Source organism: Podarcis gaigeae (assembly GCF_964106915.1).
Source record: "Podarcis gaigeae genome assembly, chromosome: 10".
NCBI classification, from domain to species: Eukaryota; Metazoa; Chordata; class Lepidosauria; order Squamata; family Lacertidae; genus Podarcis; species Podarcis gaigeae.
This window is the reverse complement of record NC_139686.1, coordinates 26,301,089-26,319,511: the sequence shown is the minus strand read 5'-3', so window position 1 is coordinate 26,319,511 and position 18,423 is coordinate 26,301,089. Positions and strand designations below refer to the sequence as shown.

Genomic DNA, 18,423 nt, shown 5'->3' with positions numbered 1-18,423 from the left:
GTCAATGGTTGGAGATACTGGGTGCTGGAATTAAAGCAAGAGGTATGGGAGGAGGGTGTTTTTGGGGGACTAGGAAGGAGGGACTCTTGGGGATCAGGGAGGTAGGTTATTTTGCCAAGCTTTTGGGTGTGTTTTCTCCAGATTTTGTTTAGTTTTCTTCAAAGTCAGTTGGAAGCAAGTGGGTGCAAGCTCACTCATCTGTCAGACTCCACAGACCTTCTAAGACCCGCTGAATACAGCAGACATGTCAGCTTCATTTAGACCTTGAAAATGTGTCAGTTTCCCCAAAGATGCACAGCGGTAAATATGACAATGGTTTTCACGGTTGTTACACAGTATCACTGACTCCATTGTGTTCTTTCTTCCAAGATGTATTTGTGATTGTCACTCACTCTCATTTTGCGAACTATATCCATTCAATTTCAAAAGGAGCTGGGAGGAGGTGATACCTCACTTGAGTAGAAGAAAGCCAAGTTTTTTGAGGGCACTTAACAGAATACACCAAGGAGAAATCAATAAACAATGGTATCGGCAAGTTCTGAAAATAGCTGCAAGCAGCTATTGAGAAGCTGTAGATGGGAACAGCTGGCCAGAATCTCTCTCTCTCTCTCTCTCTCTCTCTCTCTCTCTCTCTCACACACACACACACACACACACACACACAATTCCAACCAATCAACAAAACTTAACAACTGAAAGGAAATCTCTTGGCAGTTCTAGATCTGCCTCCTGTGCCCACTTCACAAAGAGCAAATCTCACTGAATGTGGTGGAACTTGCTTACCAGTAAGCATGCATAGGGTTATATGGTAACTGTCTTCCGAGTCATATTTGTCAAGGGAATTTTTACACCACCACAATATTTCCCAAATGGTAGGTGGTCTATAGATTCTTTACATAAATCAATAAAAGAGTACAGGATGATGATGATGATGATGATTTGCCTTTGTAGTATCCAGACTACTCTTTTTATTTTCTACTTTTTATGAGTTTGATCTGAAACTGTAGGAATCAGAGAGGGAGAAATCCTATGCTCACCTAGGTGAGACTGTGGGAGAAAGGTAGTCAAATCTAACAATGCATATTCTTGCTGGTTAGCATGTGAATGGGTTAAGGACTTAGACTGTATTGCTAATAGGCGGACTCAGACCATAGAGATGTAACTGGCAGAGAAGGCTCTGTGTGATGTCATTTCCCCTCCTATCCTGGGAGGGAAAAAGCAAAAGAAGTATTTCCTGTTCCTTCTCTCCCCACCCCTCTCTTCAGCCAGCTATGAAGGAAGGCATGCCTCTGATTGCGCCAGCATGCCTGCAGCTGGTTTTGCTGTAAACACAAGTATTTTACCTGCATTTACTTTTAATGCTGTTGCTGCTAGGGACAAATGCTTGCCTGCGGGTAAAATATACGCTTTAAACTTGCTTTTCAGTCTGTAGCCTGTTCCTTTGACTAACAGGGTAACAAAGTGGGAAATCAGCCTAGCAGCTAATTCCTTTGCTTCCAATTAAACTGCTTAAGATGAGATTTAAACTCTGCTCATTCCCGCGCTTTTAACTGCCAGTAGTAATTCTTTTGTCTGTTTCTTTTGTCTGTTAACCAACACACATAGGCTTGTAGGGCGATAAAATATAGTTAATTATATTCCCTCACCTACCTAATAAAACCCATCAGATACAAGGGATGCTAAGAAGTCATCACTTCCTTGGCAAGGACATCAGTTCCCTGGGTTAACATTAATGAATTCAATTAACATCCCCCCCACTCCCCAGGAATCAGGAGACCAGACAATAAGTAGAAAATGAAAAAACACATATCCTCATTTTAGCACACCTACAGTCATCACTAGATGTTGCAGGATATTTATTTGTGGCCCAAATCAACAGTTCCATTTCTTTCACTTGATTCACTTTTTCTAATAATTGAATAACAGAGAATGCATGATGTCACATCATCACTTGGAGAGATTATCTGTCTTCTGCAAGCAGAACCCAGTGAAAAGGAACAGGGATTTGGTAATTTCCAGAGAGGTGGCTGTGTTCTGTTGCAGCAGAAGGATACGAAATGCAGAAAACTACAGACTATGATCATTGTGTTATTAAAAGTGGCCGGTCACAAAAACCAAACAGTAGTTGATGACACAGGCATCCTGGCTTTGGTAAGCCACCTAACACATGTAATGTGGTGGAAAATCCATTGCTTCTATTCTGTCCACACCATGGTTTTCAAATTGTAGTCTACCTTTGATGTTTCCTGGTTCTGGTATAGCCACCTTAAAGTCAATCCTGAGTATGCTGGGAGGTTAAAATGTCCAGCTGTTTTTTGGTTATTGCTATTTCTGATGTTAGATTTATGCCCATTAATTGCTTTGCCATTTGTCCTACACAGAACAAAGAAGGGTATTGTTGGCAGATGATTTGCAATATGATGATGCATCATTATTAGATATTGTAGGCAGAGGGTGGATGAAACATGAAGCTGTTGTTGTTGACAGCTATGAAAAAAAAATATGTGAAAGCTAAAAATCTGTGAAATCCAGAAATCTGTTGTGGTATATAATATGTCCAGCGCATTCGACATGCAGTCTTATTCAGTGGCAAGAAAACCTTCCACTATCTTCTTCCACTGTCATGTTAAAGTAATTCACTTAGGGCATATTTTCCTCAGCAGCAGTTTGATAATGATACAGTGGTACCTCAGGTTAAGTACTTAATTTGTTCCGGAGGTCAGTTCTTAACCTGAAACTGTCCTTAACCTGAAGCACCACTTTAGCTAATGGGGCCTCCTGCTGCCGCCGGAGCATGATTTCTGTTCTCATCCTGAAGCAAAGTTATTAACTTGAGGTACTATTTCTGGGTTAGCAGAGTCTGTAACCTGAAGCATATGTAACCTGAAGCGTATGTAACCTGAGGTACCACTGTATTCCCATGCTTTTGAAATCTTGCAGATCATTTTTAAGTAATGGGGGGGGGTTGCAGGGCTGGGATTAGGAGATTACTATTTGCTTTACTAGGAAATGCACATGAAGCAGTTTTTCCAACCTAAAAAGGTAAAGGTAAAGGGACCCCTGACCATTAGGTCCAGTCGTGACCGACTCTGGGGTTGCGGCACTCATCTCGCTTTATTGGCCGAGGGAGCCAGCGTACAGCTTCCAGGTCATGTGGCCAGCATGACTAAGCTGCTTCTGGAGAACCAGAGCAGCACACAGAAACGCCATTTACCTTCCCGCTGGAGTGGCACCTATTTATCTACTTGCACTTTGATGTGCTTTCGAACTGCTAGGTTGGCAGGAGCAGGGACTGAGCAACAGGAGCTCACCCCGTCGCGGGGATTCGAACTGCCAACCTTCTGATCAGGAAGTCCTAGGCTCTGTGGTTTAACCCACAGCGCCACCCGCGTCCAACCTAGTGCCCTCCAAATGCATTGGACTACAATGGCCGTCAGCCCCATCTGCTGATGGGAGCTGCATGCAGTCCAAAACACCTAGAAGGCACTGAGTTGTTGAAGGATGATTTCAGCTCTCTCCCATCTTTCTTGTGATTCTGCAGAAATTTGGATGGCTGAATCTCTAAAGGCCTAGAGGTATATGTGCTGCAGCCAATTTTGGACAAGGGAATAGCAGCTAAAAGGGGTGACTAGATTAGATGGCCTTCCAGATTATAATGACTTTTACCAGTAAATTTACTTGCTCAGCAGGGGATTAGTGTTATACCCCAGGCAATGGTTATGTAAAACATGAAACTTCCCCGCTCTCACCATGCACCTATCTTAACCACACAGTATTTTGATAATGAAATAGCTTTAACTTTTTCCTCTTAAAAGATTCACACAGTAATTCAGCGACAGAATGTAAGCTTAATTTAAACATCCTTATTATCAGATTTGCCTTCTGGGTTCTCATCATTTATCCTATTACTGGAAATGCCAGTTATGTGTTTACAAGAGAGGTCCAATTTCACTCCACCCCCCCCCCCCCATCCATAGTAAGACATTATTTTAGCTTCCTTTCCCTCGAGGTAGGGGAGAATTAAGGCCAGAAAAAGGAGGTTAAGGGAAGGATTGTGTGATATAGCAGAAAACAGAGAGATAAATCGACACTAGCCCTCCTCTTATTGCATTGTTGGGGAGGGTCAGGAGTAATCTGATAGAGGCACCCCCCCCCCCCAAAGCAAGTGCCTCTGTTCAGCTTGTCAGAAATAGATGTGATTTATAAGCATAGCTTACAGCTGAAATGTTACCACCACCATCACCACCCACAGACCCACCACACTGGCATGGGAAGGAAGATGGTGTTCAAGCACCTCAGTGGAGTGCCTTTTGCTGCCACAGGAGCTAGGAATCCATGTCAGTGTCCCAAGTAGGAATGTGATGTTGCTACATCAGTTTCTGACAAAGGGTCTCCATCAGTGGAAAGTCACATTCACAGTAGAGACCTGAAGTCTCAGCTCACCTCTCTCCTTGGTAGGAAATTGAGTGCTGACACAGAGCTGAAACACTCGTGCCTCCCCTTTCCTCTACTCTAGATAAACTTGGTGGACTCTCGGGAGGGAGGTGGCTGAGTTGGCTTTGCAACATTTCTGCTTAGAAGCATACACAAGGGATTGAGACCCTCTGGGGTTTGAAAAGGGATGCCTCTGCACTCTTCATCATAATAAAAATAAAAATAATTTTTTTTTTAAGATTATGAGGATCATATTTTGTGAAAAGCTATAGGTAATGACTTACAGAGCATCTGACTATTGAATCTCTATTCCCTTTGTTACTTCATGTTGCAGCTCAAGTCCAGCTTCCCATTCCTCCATGTGGTGTTGGATTTTACATGTCTCCTTGTTATAGTCCTCCTTTTTATATTTAAATTGCCCTGCCCCAAGCCCATTGAGTTATGCGATCCATTCAAGTAAAAATTCAATAAATATTATTATTTAATGACATTAGCAATTTTGTTCCAAAAACAATTTTTGATTCATATGTCTGGTTTTACAACAACAATAAAATACTATTCCCATTTGGAGGATTGAGTTTACTGTAGGACAAAATTGCTAAAGATGTGAAAAAAAATATTTTATTTTTTAAAATGGGAGTAGCTAATCACCTGGAGAGGTAGCAGGACCTTTCAGATGACAGTAGCTTTAAAGGAGAACTGAAAAAGAGAGGGGTTAAATGAACTATTTGAATAGGCCTTCACTATGGAAGTTCTTTTGGTTTCATGATGGAGACCTCACTTAAAAATATCAACTCAGTGTGCAGCAGCACTGAAAAAGGCAAATTTAATATGGGGAATTATTAGGAATGGGTGTGTTTTCTGTGGAGTGTCTTCATCTGGAAACCTTGTATAGTTCCAGCTCCTTTGCCTCAGGAGGGTATCCTAGTACTGGGAAAGATACAGAAAAGAGCTCCTGAAATTTCAGATAGTTTTCTTAGATGCTTCTTTGTTTAAGAAAAAATATAACTAGGGGAGGGCATTAGAGTTCATAAATTTATGAATGCTAGAGAAGAATAGATAAGTTTTTGTCCAAATTACACAATTTGTTACAAATGAAATAGTTGGGTGATAGGTTCAGGCAAAAGGAATCATTTCTCTTATGGAATTGATTGCCCCAAGAAGTGATTATAGCCACTATCTTAGGTAGTTTATAAAAAGAGTAGAGAAATTGATGGAAGATAGAATGTAATCACTGTGTTGCAAAGGAAGTATAGCGTTGCTGGGGGATATACAATGGGGGGAGTTGCTGCCTTCAAGCCCTAGTTGAGACTTCCCACAGGCATCTGGCTAGCCACTGCTGGGAACAGGATGATGAACAAAATGGACCTTTAGTCTCGTTTCAGCGGGACTTCGTGTTCTCAAGGCCACCCGGTGAGATTTGAACCAGCTGTCTCTGCTGTTTACACGAGTTTCAGCAAAAAAAAAGACAATAATGTCAAAGTAATTAAAATGAAGAGTAACAGGGATGTTTCTTCTGTTTTCTTTTTCGGGCCTTAGAGGACATACCTTGATGCGATTATTTGCTTCTTTGTGTATGTGAGAGTCAGTGTGTTGTATAAGAAATTGTTAAGGAAAGCTAAAACAGTTATTAAGGAGGAGAGTGCATTCAATATTGAATCTGACTAATCCACGAAGTATCACTGAGTTTGGGGACAGAGATCTACACCAGTGGTCTCTGTTGTTTATATGGGTTTTGGTGAAGAAGAAAAAAGACAGTACTGCCATAATTCAAATTGTGGTATTAAAAACAAAACAAAAGTCATTTAGAAATTCACTCAAAAAGAAGCAGACTTAACCACATAAGCACACAGCTGGAATGCCACATGGGAAAATCAGCTTGGAGTATGGCTGACTGGAGTATTTCTCTGTTGAAAATAGCAGCCTCTCAAATCTTCTTAACAACAACAACAAGAAGAAGAAGAAGAAGAAGAAGAAGACTAGGGGCATGCTTAGAATTAAACCACAGATCTATGATTCTCAATGGGATCAGATACTGAGAGGTATCTTCCCTGTGGTTAGTTTATTTGTTCCTTGGTTGAGATAAACTGGGTGGCAATTTTTGTTGGGCTCTTTGTGTGAGCAGCAGCATGATGGGATACTTCTTGCCTTGATTCTGCTCACAAGAATCAACCCTATCGCAACCCTATTTCAAATTCATGGGTGCTGGAGGGTGCTGCTAAAGGAAACACGAGCTTTTCTTACCTTCCCCATCCCCTCCAGCAGGATGGCACTTCCCCGTGTCCATGATTCTTGGAGCCATAGAATTCCTGCAGTGCAGGAATCACAGCTAAAGAACCGCAGACAGATGTGTTCTGTGCACAAATTTTACTGACATGTACCTTCATTAGGAAGAATGCAAACCAGGCAAAGCATCCCAAGGCTAGAAACTGCACTTGGGATTTCATGTTTTGTAAAACACATTGATACATAACTTCAGTATAGTTGTAAGAACATAAGAAAAACCCTCTTGGATGAGGTCAAAGGTTCATTCGGCATCTTCTTCTCACAGCGGGCAGCCAGATACCTATGGGAAGCCCACAAGCAGGATCTGAATGCAGCAGCGCTCTCTCCACTTGTGATCCCCAGTAACTGGTATCCAGAGGCGTTCTGCCTCCAACAGTGGAGATAGAACATAGCCCATTGTGGCCAGTAGCCATTTAAGCCGTCTTTTGTAGACCTGGTATCACAGAGGCACACACTTCTTAGCTTCTCTCAGCAGGGCATATAAATGCAGCTGAGTACTTACTTGTGTCAGGAGATTGTCTATTGACTCCAAATACTTTCTCATTTTATTCCTAGGATTTCCTCCCCTTCTTATCTAGGATCTTCTAGGAGATCTCAAATCTAGCCTCCATTATTAATAATAGTGATGTTATTAGCTGCCTACCTAGAACAGGCATAGACAAACTCGGCCCTCCAGATGTTTTGGGACTACAATTCCCATCATCCCTGACCACCAGTCCTGTTAGCTAGGGATGATGGGAGTTGTAGTCCCAAAACATCTGGAGGGCCGAGTTTGCCTATGCCTGACCTAGAACAGGTCATAAACTTGGGAAGTCTCAACTTATTTGTGAACTTCTGAAGGCTACCTATCACAAATTTTACCATCTCCTTTTCCTGCATCATATTCTCTATCCATCTATCTATCTATCTATCTATCTATCTATCTATCTATCTATATCTATCTATCATCTATCAGCTATATCTATCAATCTACATAATAAAATGTCAGGTGCCTTGAAACAATGATTTCAAATGTACAAATATTTAACGTACATGCTGTTTAACATACAAGTGTCAGATGAGCATTAAGCACAACAAATTGCATTATTCAATAGTGGGACTGTTTTCCTGTTTAATGAATAATAAAAGTGAAAAATTAAATTGCTCTTATTCCCCTTGCTTTCATTGTCTCTTTCTTTCTTTCTACTTAGACAATCCATGTCGCCATTGTCTGTGCTGGATACAATGCCAGTCGGGATGTTGTCACTCTCGTCAAATCAGTCTTGTTTCACAGGTAACACCTTTATCTTGTCGCATGTTTCTTTGTAAACATGATTAAATATGGTTTTGCTCCTTCTCAGTACAGTCTTTGGGTAATGCCATGTTCCTAGCCCATGCAAACAATACTTTCCGGTCTAATCTAAATGTCCTCTGTGAAGAATGTGTATTAGGTACTATATGTACTTTGCCATGCATTATAAAGTTGGCAGCAATTCTGTATGGGTACTACCACTGGGTGTGTCTGGCTGCTTCTCCTGTTTGCATACTTCTATAGCTATTATCTGAGGGACGCAGGTGGCGCTGTGGGTTAAAGCCTCAGCGCCTAGGACTTGCCAATCGAAAGGTCGGCAGTTCGAATCCCTGCGGCGGGGTGCGCTCCCGCTGCTCGGTCCCAGCGCCTGCCAACCTAGCAGTTCGAAAGCACCTCCGGGTGCAAGTAGATAAATAGGGACCGCTTACCAGCGGGAAGGTAAACGGCGTTTCCGTGTGCGGCTCTGGCTCGCCAGATGCAGCTTTGTCACGCTGGCCACGTGACCCGGAAGTGTCTCCGGACAGCGCTGGCCCCTGGCCTCTTAAGTGAGATGGGCGCACAACCCCAGAGTCTGTCAAGACTGGCCCGTACGGGCAGGGGTACCTTTACCTTTACCTTTATAGCTATTATCTGATAAATGTTAGTGTCACCTGAGCAAGTTTTTCCAATAACAACTGGACACATTCTCTCTCAATAGTTGGGGTTATTATGGAAACAGGCAAAAACTGATCTCTTAGATCTCTTCCACCTAAGCAGTAAAGGGCTTTAGATCAACATCAGATTTTTAAACTTAGAAAGTTGTGTTCAAAGGCTAGTAGGGAATCCAATAATGATAGAGAAGTGCTATAAAACCCTTTGAGGAACCCATTGACAGTAGGCTACCCTATTCTGCACAAACTGATTCTTCCAAATTATTCATACGTGCAGTTATACATGAAGCATATTACATTAGCCAAGCAAAATAATAGTACTGTAACTATATTTGCATCTTGCAAGGCAAAATTTGAAAATGCAATCAAGCTGAATTATAGATACTGTAGTTTGTAAAAAAAATACATTCCTTACAAAACGATGTTGCTTTGCACTGGTCAGCCTAGCTTTTTGTTGTTGCTGCTTTCATCTTACATAGACTTCAAAAAATCTTAAGCAAGTTTACAGACATTACAGAAGCATTAAACCTGCAGTCTCCTTATTGCATAACTTCTTCAGACAGAACATGTGGCATCCATGTTTTTTCTAGCTCATATTATTTTTCATTTTACTAAAAAAAATAATAGTGAAAATTTACATGGTATCTGACTGATTTTGAGTGGGCATGCCTTGATTTGAAAACTGCTCATGTTTTTCCTTGGAAAGATTTTACAGATGACATGTAGTAGTAAAGGTGGATCTGTATTGGAACAGATGTGAAAAATCACTTTAGTTCAGTATTCAGCTATGCAAGCTAAGCTCCCAGCTTTCCAGCATTGAGCTAAAACTGTTCTTACCAAGAACTACACCAGGGAACAGCTAAATCGGGAAATTGGGCCACTTTTCCTAGTCAAGATAAAAACCAAATCCATTCTATTTACTTAGAATTTATTCTGCTCAAACAAAGCTCAGTTGTTGGGGTTTTTTGTGGTATAATTGGTGTGTGTACTCATCTGGAAAGCTCACAAAGCTCCCCCCCCCCATAAAGCTAGTGGTCTGATCTCTAGTCTCTACAGATCAGAGTTATCCATACAGGGCCTCTGTAACTTCTCCATTAGTTGTTCTGTTTTTATCTACCATGCCATGAACTATAGCCTGTAAGGTCAAAAAGGGTATGGAAGATGAGAAAGGAGTGGAGTGGAGCGCTGTGTTCATTTTCTGCATTTAAATCTTATACTCCCTCCATGATAAATATAAATAAATATACATAAAACAAGAGAATCAGAGATAAGAAAGCACATTTGATTTGAACATCTTTGTTTATTTGAACATCTTTGTTTATGCTACAATACTGATAAGGAGGAAGAATTCTCTTTGAAACAACCTTTTATATTGCAATGCAGATCAAATCAGAAGACATTAGTATTAGTATAAAAAAGTAGATAAACTTACTATTCACTTTTTAGAAAGAGCTTTTCTGTCCTTTTTTGTGAAAAATTTCGAATCACAGCATGAACATTAATTATTCTGACAATGTTTGATTCAATACTTAGCCTGGCCAAATCTGCAAGATGTTCTTGAGACATTGTAGGCCTTAAATAATTTTTAATTATTTGCTAAATGACCTCTCTCCAAAAACTACTGTTGCTGTGAATGTTAATAGTATTCTTAAGCTAACATAAACATAATGCAAACAGGTCACCGAGTTTGTACTCTGTCAACAAGTTCAACAGATCTAATGGCTTTAACTGTGCATTTACAAAATTTGTTTTATGTACCAAGGGTAAATGTTGCATTTCTTTTCCAAAATCACCCCCATTAAGGTCAGCAGGACATTGCTCTGATAAAGTTAAAGCTTTCCTCTCCACATCATTTTTGGACATAGTAAGATATTTCCACAAAAAGTCAACAGCACTGAAGTGAACTGTTAATCCTGCTATAACACTGTCTACCAAAACATAAAACACACACTTTGTGAAGTAGGCCTCTTCTGGAGTATCACCTCTGCCATTCACTTATTCCAAGTTAGCATCAGGTGTGCTGTCATCATGCAACCTTGCCCTCTTGTGCCTAACTCCATCATATATACAGGAGAGTTTTATTTCTATATTTATGTTTGATGCAAAAGATGCTGCATATAATAAAACTCCATGGACTTCATTTGTTGTTCTGGCCATCACATTTAGTCCTAGGAGGTCTTCTAGTGGTAATTTAATGGCAGGCAAGTGAGCTGCAAAGGGCTTTACACATTCAGCATGATCTGACCGCCTTGTTTCAGACATACCATGAAGAGCACAACCAATACATTTTTGTAGTAATTTCCACCACTTAGAACGGGAGTTGAACAAGGTGGTACACAGTTTGAATTGTTCTGAAAAAGGCTATTGCTTCAGATATGCATTCAGCAGCATAATTTCCATGTAAGATGAATGTATGACAACCACAAGGTAAAAAAAAATGCTGTTGAGAATTGTTCCTGTATTTCTGCTTGTGTGCCGTTGTATTTTGTGGCCATATTTGCCCCATTATCATAGGCTTGAGCTCTACAATCACTGGGAGAAATAGCATATTCCTTCAATCTATGCATTAGCAACTGAGCCATTTCTTCTCCTCTTTTGTTGCTACAATCTGTAAACTTGAGAAATCTTTCTTGAATCTCCTACCCTGTTTGTCTTAAAAGTACATATCGCAGAATAAATGTTGTTTGTTCAAAATGGGAAGAATCTAGTGTGGAATATACTATTACTACAAACTACTTTGTAGCAAAATGTCTTGTTTCACAAGATTCGAGCATTCTGCAATAAATTCATTTTGTGAGTCTGTGGACAGATAATGAACTTGAAACCTCTTACTCCTTTTCCTCTACACTTAGCATGTGTTCTTGGAGGATGGTGTTCCACCTGGAGAACAGTTCAATGATTCCTAAAAAAGTTTCCATTGTTGGAATCACCATTTTGATGGGTGAACCATTAAATGGTAGACCATGCTCTCCCAAGAAGAGTACAGCACTGATGAAATGCTTTAAAAGGTTATACCATAGCTGTCAACTTTTCCCTTTTCTTGCGAGGAATCCTGTTCGGAATAAGGGAATTTCCCTTAAAAAAAGGGGAAAGTTGACAGCTATGGGTTGTACCATTTCACAGCTTCAGTTTTGATTGATGCTTCTAAGATGATGTCAACTCCTCTCTCAGACAGCAGGGCACCATTCTAGTTCTCACCAAGCTAGGTAACATTCTCTGTGACTGTTGCTCTTTTCATGTTTTGGGACCTTTTACTTGGGAAGTAAAAGGTACAGCTGTGCTTGCTTGATCAAAACAACAACAAAGTAGCAAGAGCTCACCTGCAAACTTTGCAGCTTGTTGCAGGTTGGCCAAAAAATAACTTGAGTTGTAAAAAGACTTTACAATTCCTTGTTAATTATATCTGAGCAACTTTGTTTCTCAGGTTAAGCAATAATTCCAAATTAACAGCACCTTTTGTCAGCAAAAGCCCAAATTAAAATACATAGAGATGAATAATCATCTAATCCTCTATTCATAATATTAATAAATCAAAGCACAATTAAATATCTTAGGTAGGGGTTTTTCAAGGGACTTTTTGCTGTTGCTTATATTATACCTTTACAAATATTAACTACCTCCTGGTTTTTATTAGAATTATTTGGAAAATATAGTTTTACTGGTTGTAATCAGTTCTTCATCAGTTCGTGATGATAGTGGTGGCAATGAGCTGTTTTGCCCTCTCCTGCTTGAAGATGGACTGCTCTCAGTGACATCACCCACTGCCCTTCACTGGCAGACAGCAGTCCCCTCTGTAGGTGGAGCTTGTCACCTGCAGGAGAACCAAGTCAAGCCTGTCTTCTCGCTTCGCCCACTCATGTCATCTTTCACTGGGACTACAGTACCACCTCTCTGGATATCTTAGGAGAAGTAGGTGGCAGCACGTTGGCAGAAGACAAAGTGGCCGGGGGAAGAAATATTCTGGTGTTTTATGTAAGCTTACACAAAATGTAAATGTTAGTTTTCACACAATATATGCATATGTTTTCTGAGGTCCCAGGGGATTCCTGGCTCTCTCCTTTGGTTCCCAGGCCCCCTTTTTGACCCCAGGCAGGGGTATGATGTGCCCTCTGCACTCCACATGTATCTGTGCATGCAACTGATTGCATAAACCAAACACCTTCCCTGCAAGTGGAACAATATTTTTCTTGAAAATTGTAATCAAGGTGACAGGAAGCAAAGGACTTTTCAATTAGCAAGAACCATCCTGCTGCCAAGCCAGAACCAAACACTCATGTGGATCTTCCTGATGCAGCCTTGAACTGCACTTGAAAATGATTGGCTCAGAGGTTGAATATGTTATCATTTTAGTTGTGATTTTAAAGGGAAGATTGCTTTAGAGAGGTCTCATCCTCCACTTGACTAGGGCACATCATACAACAACCATGTAATTCAGTATAATTAGTAGGCTTTGGGATTGGTAGGCAGCAGGATGCTAAATAGCTGGTGTGTTTAGATAGCTGGAATGATGGTGAAAAGTGAAGCTGTATGAATGTGAGACAGGGGTAGTGCAGGGTTATCCAAGTTTGCCCATTCTACATTCTTTGACTTTTGAGATGCTCTTAGCTCTTGGCTTTCACGGTTGCCATATTAATTCCCACATGTACAACATATATGGCAGGAGTAATGCACTGTCAGAAGTATTACAGTCAAACCTCAGTTGTCGAACGTAATCCATTCCGGAAGACCATTCGACTTCCGAAATGTTCGACAACTGAGATATGGCTTCCGATTGGTTGCAAGAGCTTCTTGCACTCAAGCGGAAGCTGCATCGATGTTCAAGTTCTGAGGAACCTTTGAAAACCGGAGCATTTACGTCTGGGGTTTTGGCGTTTGGGAACCGAAATGTTCAAAAATGGAGCCGTTCAATAACTGAGATTTGACTGTACCAGCATATATATATATTCCAAAATGGCTCTTCTGATTATGAATTCTAGGTTTGACAATCAGGCCCAACATTAGCAATGAAGACATATTGGAAAAAACTGGTTTGTAAGCAAAACATTAAAACACAACTAGAAAATAAATCATAAACCTGGTTCTCTTTTCCCTGTACCACCTGTTTTCTGGTTCTCTTTTCCCTGTACCACCTGCTGGGGTTGCTTTTATAAGTCTTCTGGGTTCTCCTTAACTTGTAGCTGGGTCTCTTCTCACTTTTGAAGGGAATGGCATTGTGGGATCTGCCAGGGCTGAGGCGAACTCCAACAGAGTCTTACAAGGAGTGTACCGCACAAGTGACTGCCAAATAGTAGCCAGTATCCACCGTCATACAGTAAAATTCCATGGGCTGCAATCTCTAAAACCACACATATTCTAGAAAGATAGTTTATATAATTCAGAGCCTCTCTCAGTATTTGAATTAGTTTCCTCCTCCCATTTTTATTTATTTATCATTCCAAAAGCTGCAGTAGATAACGTCTGCATCTTTGTTTTGCTTTGCCCCAGCAAAATGTTTCAAAACTGCACTTGAGGTTTCAGATGAAAAAAAGAAGTTTAGTATCTCTAGATGTGCGAACATATGTGCCCACTCTGTAGAAATCCTTAGCACTTTTAAGTCAATTTGACACAACTGAGCAGGAGAAATAGAATAGCTCTTGAGTGCTTGCAAGCTGCAATAAATATTCATTGGTACTGCTGCATAGATGGAAGCTTGAACAACCCCTCATCAATCTCCGGTCTCTGAAGTGATGCAGATATTTTCCCAATACAAACTAGGCTAGCATTTGTAAGTGCGCCACCAAGGACTGGACCTCGTGTAGCACAGAACAGCACTAACTCATCCTCTGTTCTTTGTTTGTTTTTATCTTTCCAGTGAATTACCCATAGGGCTAGCCTATCCTCTCTGTGTATATCTGCGCTATACCCAGTTTGAATGTGTATATCCTCTCCTCGTCCACAGATTTCTTTGCAGCTTCTCTTCCAAGAATAAGAATCCTGGTGTGCTCTGAGATGTAGGTTTGGCATTGTCCTCCTCCTCCCACTGCAGAAAATACTGTTTCAGACCGGGATGCATCATTTTCTGTAAGGGGTGGATTTGTAGTCCTTTCAGTTTTATCTCTGCAGAGATCTGCCTATACCATCAGGCCACCTGATGCAAACTCATACTAACTGAGGTATCTGTTTCCCAGCTGTCTTTCTGCACACCTTGCCTACTACCTTTAGCATGTCATTGTGATCCCCCTGATTCACTCGTGCCCATAAGTCACACAATATGTCCTTACTCAGTGAGGCTACTGGATTTTTCTTATCTAAATGTATATGTTGCTTTCTTGGAAGCTTAGCAAGGAGTTCTATGTACCTGTGATATTGAACCTGCGATAGCTGTTGCAGTCATTGGGAAAGGGAAAATGCACATGTGAACTTGCCATAGTCATTGTCAGACATGGGCCTGATTTGGGCGAAAAGAGGAAGCCCTAGCCTCGTGCAAGGAGTTTTAGTATTTCTGGCTGTCAATCAATAAATGGCAACATTAACTTCTTCCCAACAACAAGGGAAGCCCCAATCGCATCAGTGGCCAACGATCAGTTAGCCCGCCCCCAACTTTGGAGTGTCCTGGCGGCCCCCACCGCAACATGTGCTCTCCATGAAGGAGAACACGCTTTGCAGTCATTGGGAAAGAGAAAATGCACATGTGAACTTGCCATAGTCATTGTCAGATATGGGCCTGATTTGAATAGAATACTAAACCATAGTTCTAACCCGTTACACAAATAAGCTGCAGTGAACCACATCATGCACTCCACCCACAGTACTAAATGCACAGCTTCTGGTGGCTATGAACCATGCATCTTAGTCACAGGGAACCACTAACAGAGACTCCCCTGAAGATCTCAGTGATTGGGCAGGGATATAAGGAACCAGGAAGTTCTTAAGATATCCGGGACTCAAGTTATTAATGGCCTTGTAAATTAATACTGTACAAGAACCTTGAACCTGACCCTGGTAGCATCTCGCAACCAGTTGAAGCTCCTAAACACCACCAACAGTCTTAACAGCAGAACTCTGCACCAGCTGAAGCCTCCAGACTAGGCCTCAATAGCAGCCCCACATTGAGGTTAAAGGTAAAGGTAAAGGTACCCCTGCCCGTACGGGCCAGTCTTGCCAGACTCTGGGGTTGTGCGCCCATCTCACTCAAGAGGCCAGGGGCCAGCGCTGTCCGGAGACACTTCCGGGTCACGTGGCCAGCGTGACATCGCTGCTCTGGCGAGCCAGAGCCGCACACGGAAACGCCGTTTACCTTCCTGCTGGTAAGCGGTCCCTATTTATCTACTTGCACCCGGAGGTGCTTTCGAACTGCTAGGTTGGCAGGCGCTGGGACCGAGCAGCGGGAGCGCACCCCACCGCAGGGATTCAAACCGCCGACCTTTCGATCGGCAAGTCCTAGGCGCTGAGGCTTTAACCCACAGCGCCACCTGCGTCCCCACCACATTGAGGTTACCAAAGCATAAATAAATATGGCCAGGCTATCCCAATTCAATGGCACCTAGTAGTTGGTGTGCTAGCAGTAAGTGGTCAAAGGCACTCCTAGCCACCGAGGCTGCCTGAGGCTCAAATGACAAAGATTTATCTGGGAGCATCCCCCAAACTTTGAACCTGTTCTTTCAAGAAGGAATGCAACTGTGTTCAAAGCACAAAACTGGCTAATCTCCTGGACATGGAAACAACTGTGAGCTTCAAGAGGTCACAAGACTATCTTCAAACTGAGTATTATAACAATTGTTTTTTTGCCAGGAAATGAAAAGCCCATTGCACATTACAATTATTATGTAAATTACAAATAATTAGCACAGGCTAATGGAATAGATTTGCTTCAAAAGGCTTACAAGAGAGAAAGGCTACCTACCTGTTTCTGTAGGTTGTTTGGTTGCTAACTGTGATTCTTACTGCTGGCAATTTAGCAGCACCTTTAGCTGATCAGAGAGAACAATAGCATCACTGTGATATGAAAGGAGTTTAGAGTTCAAACCATTCATTCTGCCAGTAGGTGGTGGTTTATAATAGATCCTCTCTAAATCCATTTTGCAAATGCTCCTGGGACATCCATAGCCTTTAAGTGTTACAACTGTTGCAACCTATTCCATATGTTTTCTTCATTTAAAATTCATGGTGCAAATGCATTAGAGTTTTCACCTTTGCCACTGTTAGGCAAATATTTCTGATTTTCCTGTCACTTAATTCAGAAGTGAACGTATGCTTCTCTCATGCTGTGTGGCACAGGATCAGGACTTGGCAGGGGGCAGCTCAATGTCATAGGGCTCAATATTCTTCCCCTAGGTTCCCAGATAACAGATACAGCAACATGGGTGTGTCTCAAGAACTTGCAGTTTATTCTAATCTAGAAATGCAGGCAAAGATTTTTAAAGGTAAAATGTTAGCCTTAAAGCCAATTTTTTTTAAAAAAAATTGCATGGCACTCTGGATTGTGATTTATGAAAAGGTTGCAGTTGACAATTTCAGAGCTATTGCTCATCCGACTTGAAAGACCCGACTTCTCACGCTGTCCAACATGATGACCATTACAGTTCTTGTATATATTTGTATTAAGAATAAGGAAATGAAATGGGATGTCAATTAGGTTTGCTTACCTATGACAGCTAAACAGTTGGAACACATATGTAATACATTTAGTAGTACTCCTCACTGACTTGTATGGATTGAATTTATAATTGTTCATATCTGTGGCTCTATCTCGCCCTAATTCAGAGTTTACTCCATTTGCACCATTATCAAAAACCTTGAAAGCGGTGCTTGTGCAGAAATACAATTAATTATTTATTTATATCCTTGTAGGAAACCCATCCACAGACTGCCATTTACATTCCATCTGTTCAGGGACTAAGAAATCAGCCAGAAACATCAATAACGTCTTTATTTCCCAATTTGCTTTCCATTTTATGTGGCTAATTTCATTTGTTAATATTTAGCATACTTGATACTTAACTCCCCTATGGTTTTTAGGTGATGGGAGCCTTTTGTTGTTCTTATCTTAACATTTCATTTTCCCCCCAGATAAGAATTATATGAATAAATTATCTTGAAAGGCCTAGAAAACAAGTACAACTACATGATCTCCCACAACATTTTATCTGGAGAGTTTCTATTTCTGTTTGGTACCTTTAGGATTTTCAATCTTCCAAAAGAGGGAGAGAGAAAGAGAAAGAGGCAGGTGGGGAGAAGTCACCTTGAAATATGTTCTTGCTAATGCAGTATCCAAACAAAACAAAACAAAACAAAGCATTCCAAAGGCACAATTTTATGTTGCTCATTTTAAAAGTTTAAATTCTGAGTAGGGGCGATGGACTAGTGAATCTGTTGAGACTGTTTGACTACAGCTTCCAGTGCTTCCGACCATTGGCTTTGCCAGCTGATGTGAGGTGAAGTCCAGCAACATCAGCAAAGCACCTTGTTGCTTACCTGTGCTTTAAGATATGTCAGAGTAACATCATGTTCAAAACTAGCCTCCACCAGGAGAAGGGATTTTTCAGTAATTGCTTGATGCTGTGCAATTCTTGCCTACCAGAAAGCTTGCCTGACAACAACACTTGTTTCCTTTTAGGACAGCTGAAAACATCATTGTTCTGTAAAGCCTTTTTGACAGGTTTTTCCTGCTGTCACCCAGTCTGTTTAAAGCATTATCGGTTTAAAACCAGTTTAACATTGTGTTTTTAATTGTATTTCTGAGTTTTGAAGACAATCACTAAAAGGTAAAATGTAAATTTAATA

At 41.1% G+C, this 18,423-nt stretch overlaps 1 protein-coding gene across 1 annotated transcript in view; it reads left to right on the top strand.

Moving 5' to 3' along the window:
* Positions 1–18,423, top strand: part of LARGE1 (LARGE xylosyl- and glucuronyltransferase 1) — a 305,669-nt gene that overhangs the window by 144,352 nt on the left and 142,894 nt on the right. Inside the window, exon 4 of the mRNA XM_083700252.1 lies at positions 7,911–7,993. Coding sequence (XP_083556378.1) covers positions 7,911–7,993 — 83 coding nt within the window. The remainder of the gene's footprint in view (positions 1–7,910; positions 7,994–18,423) is intronic.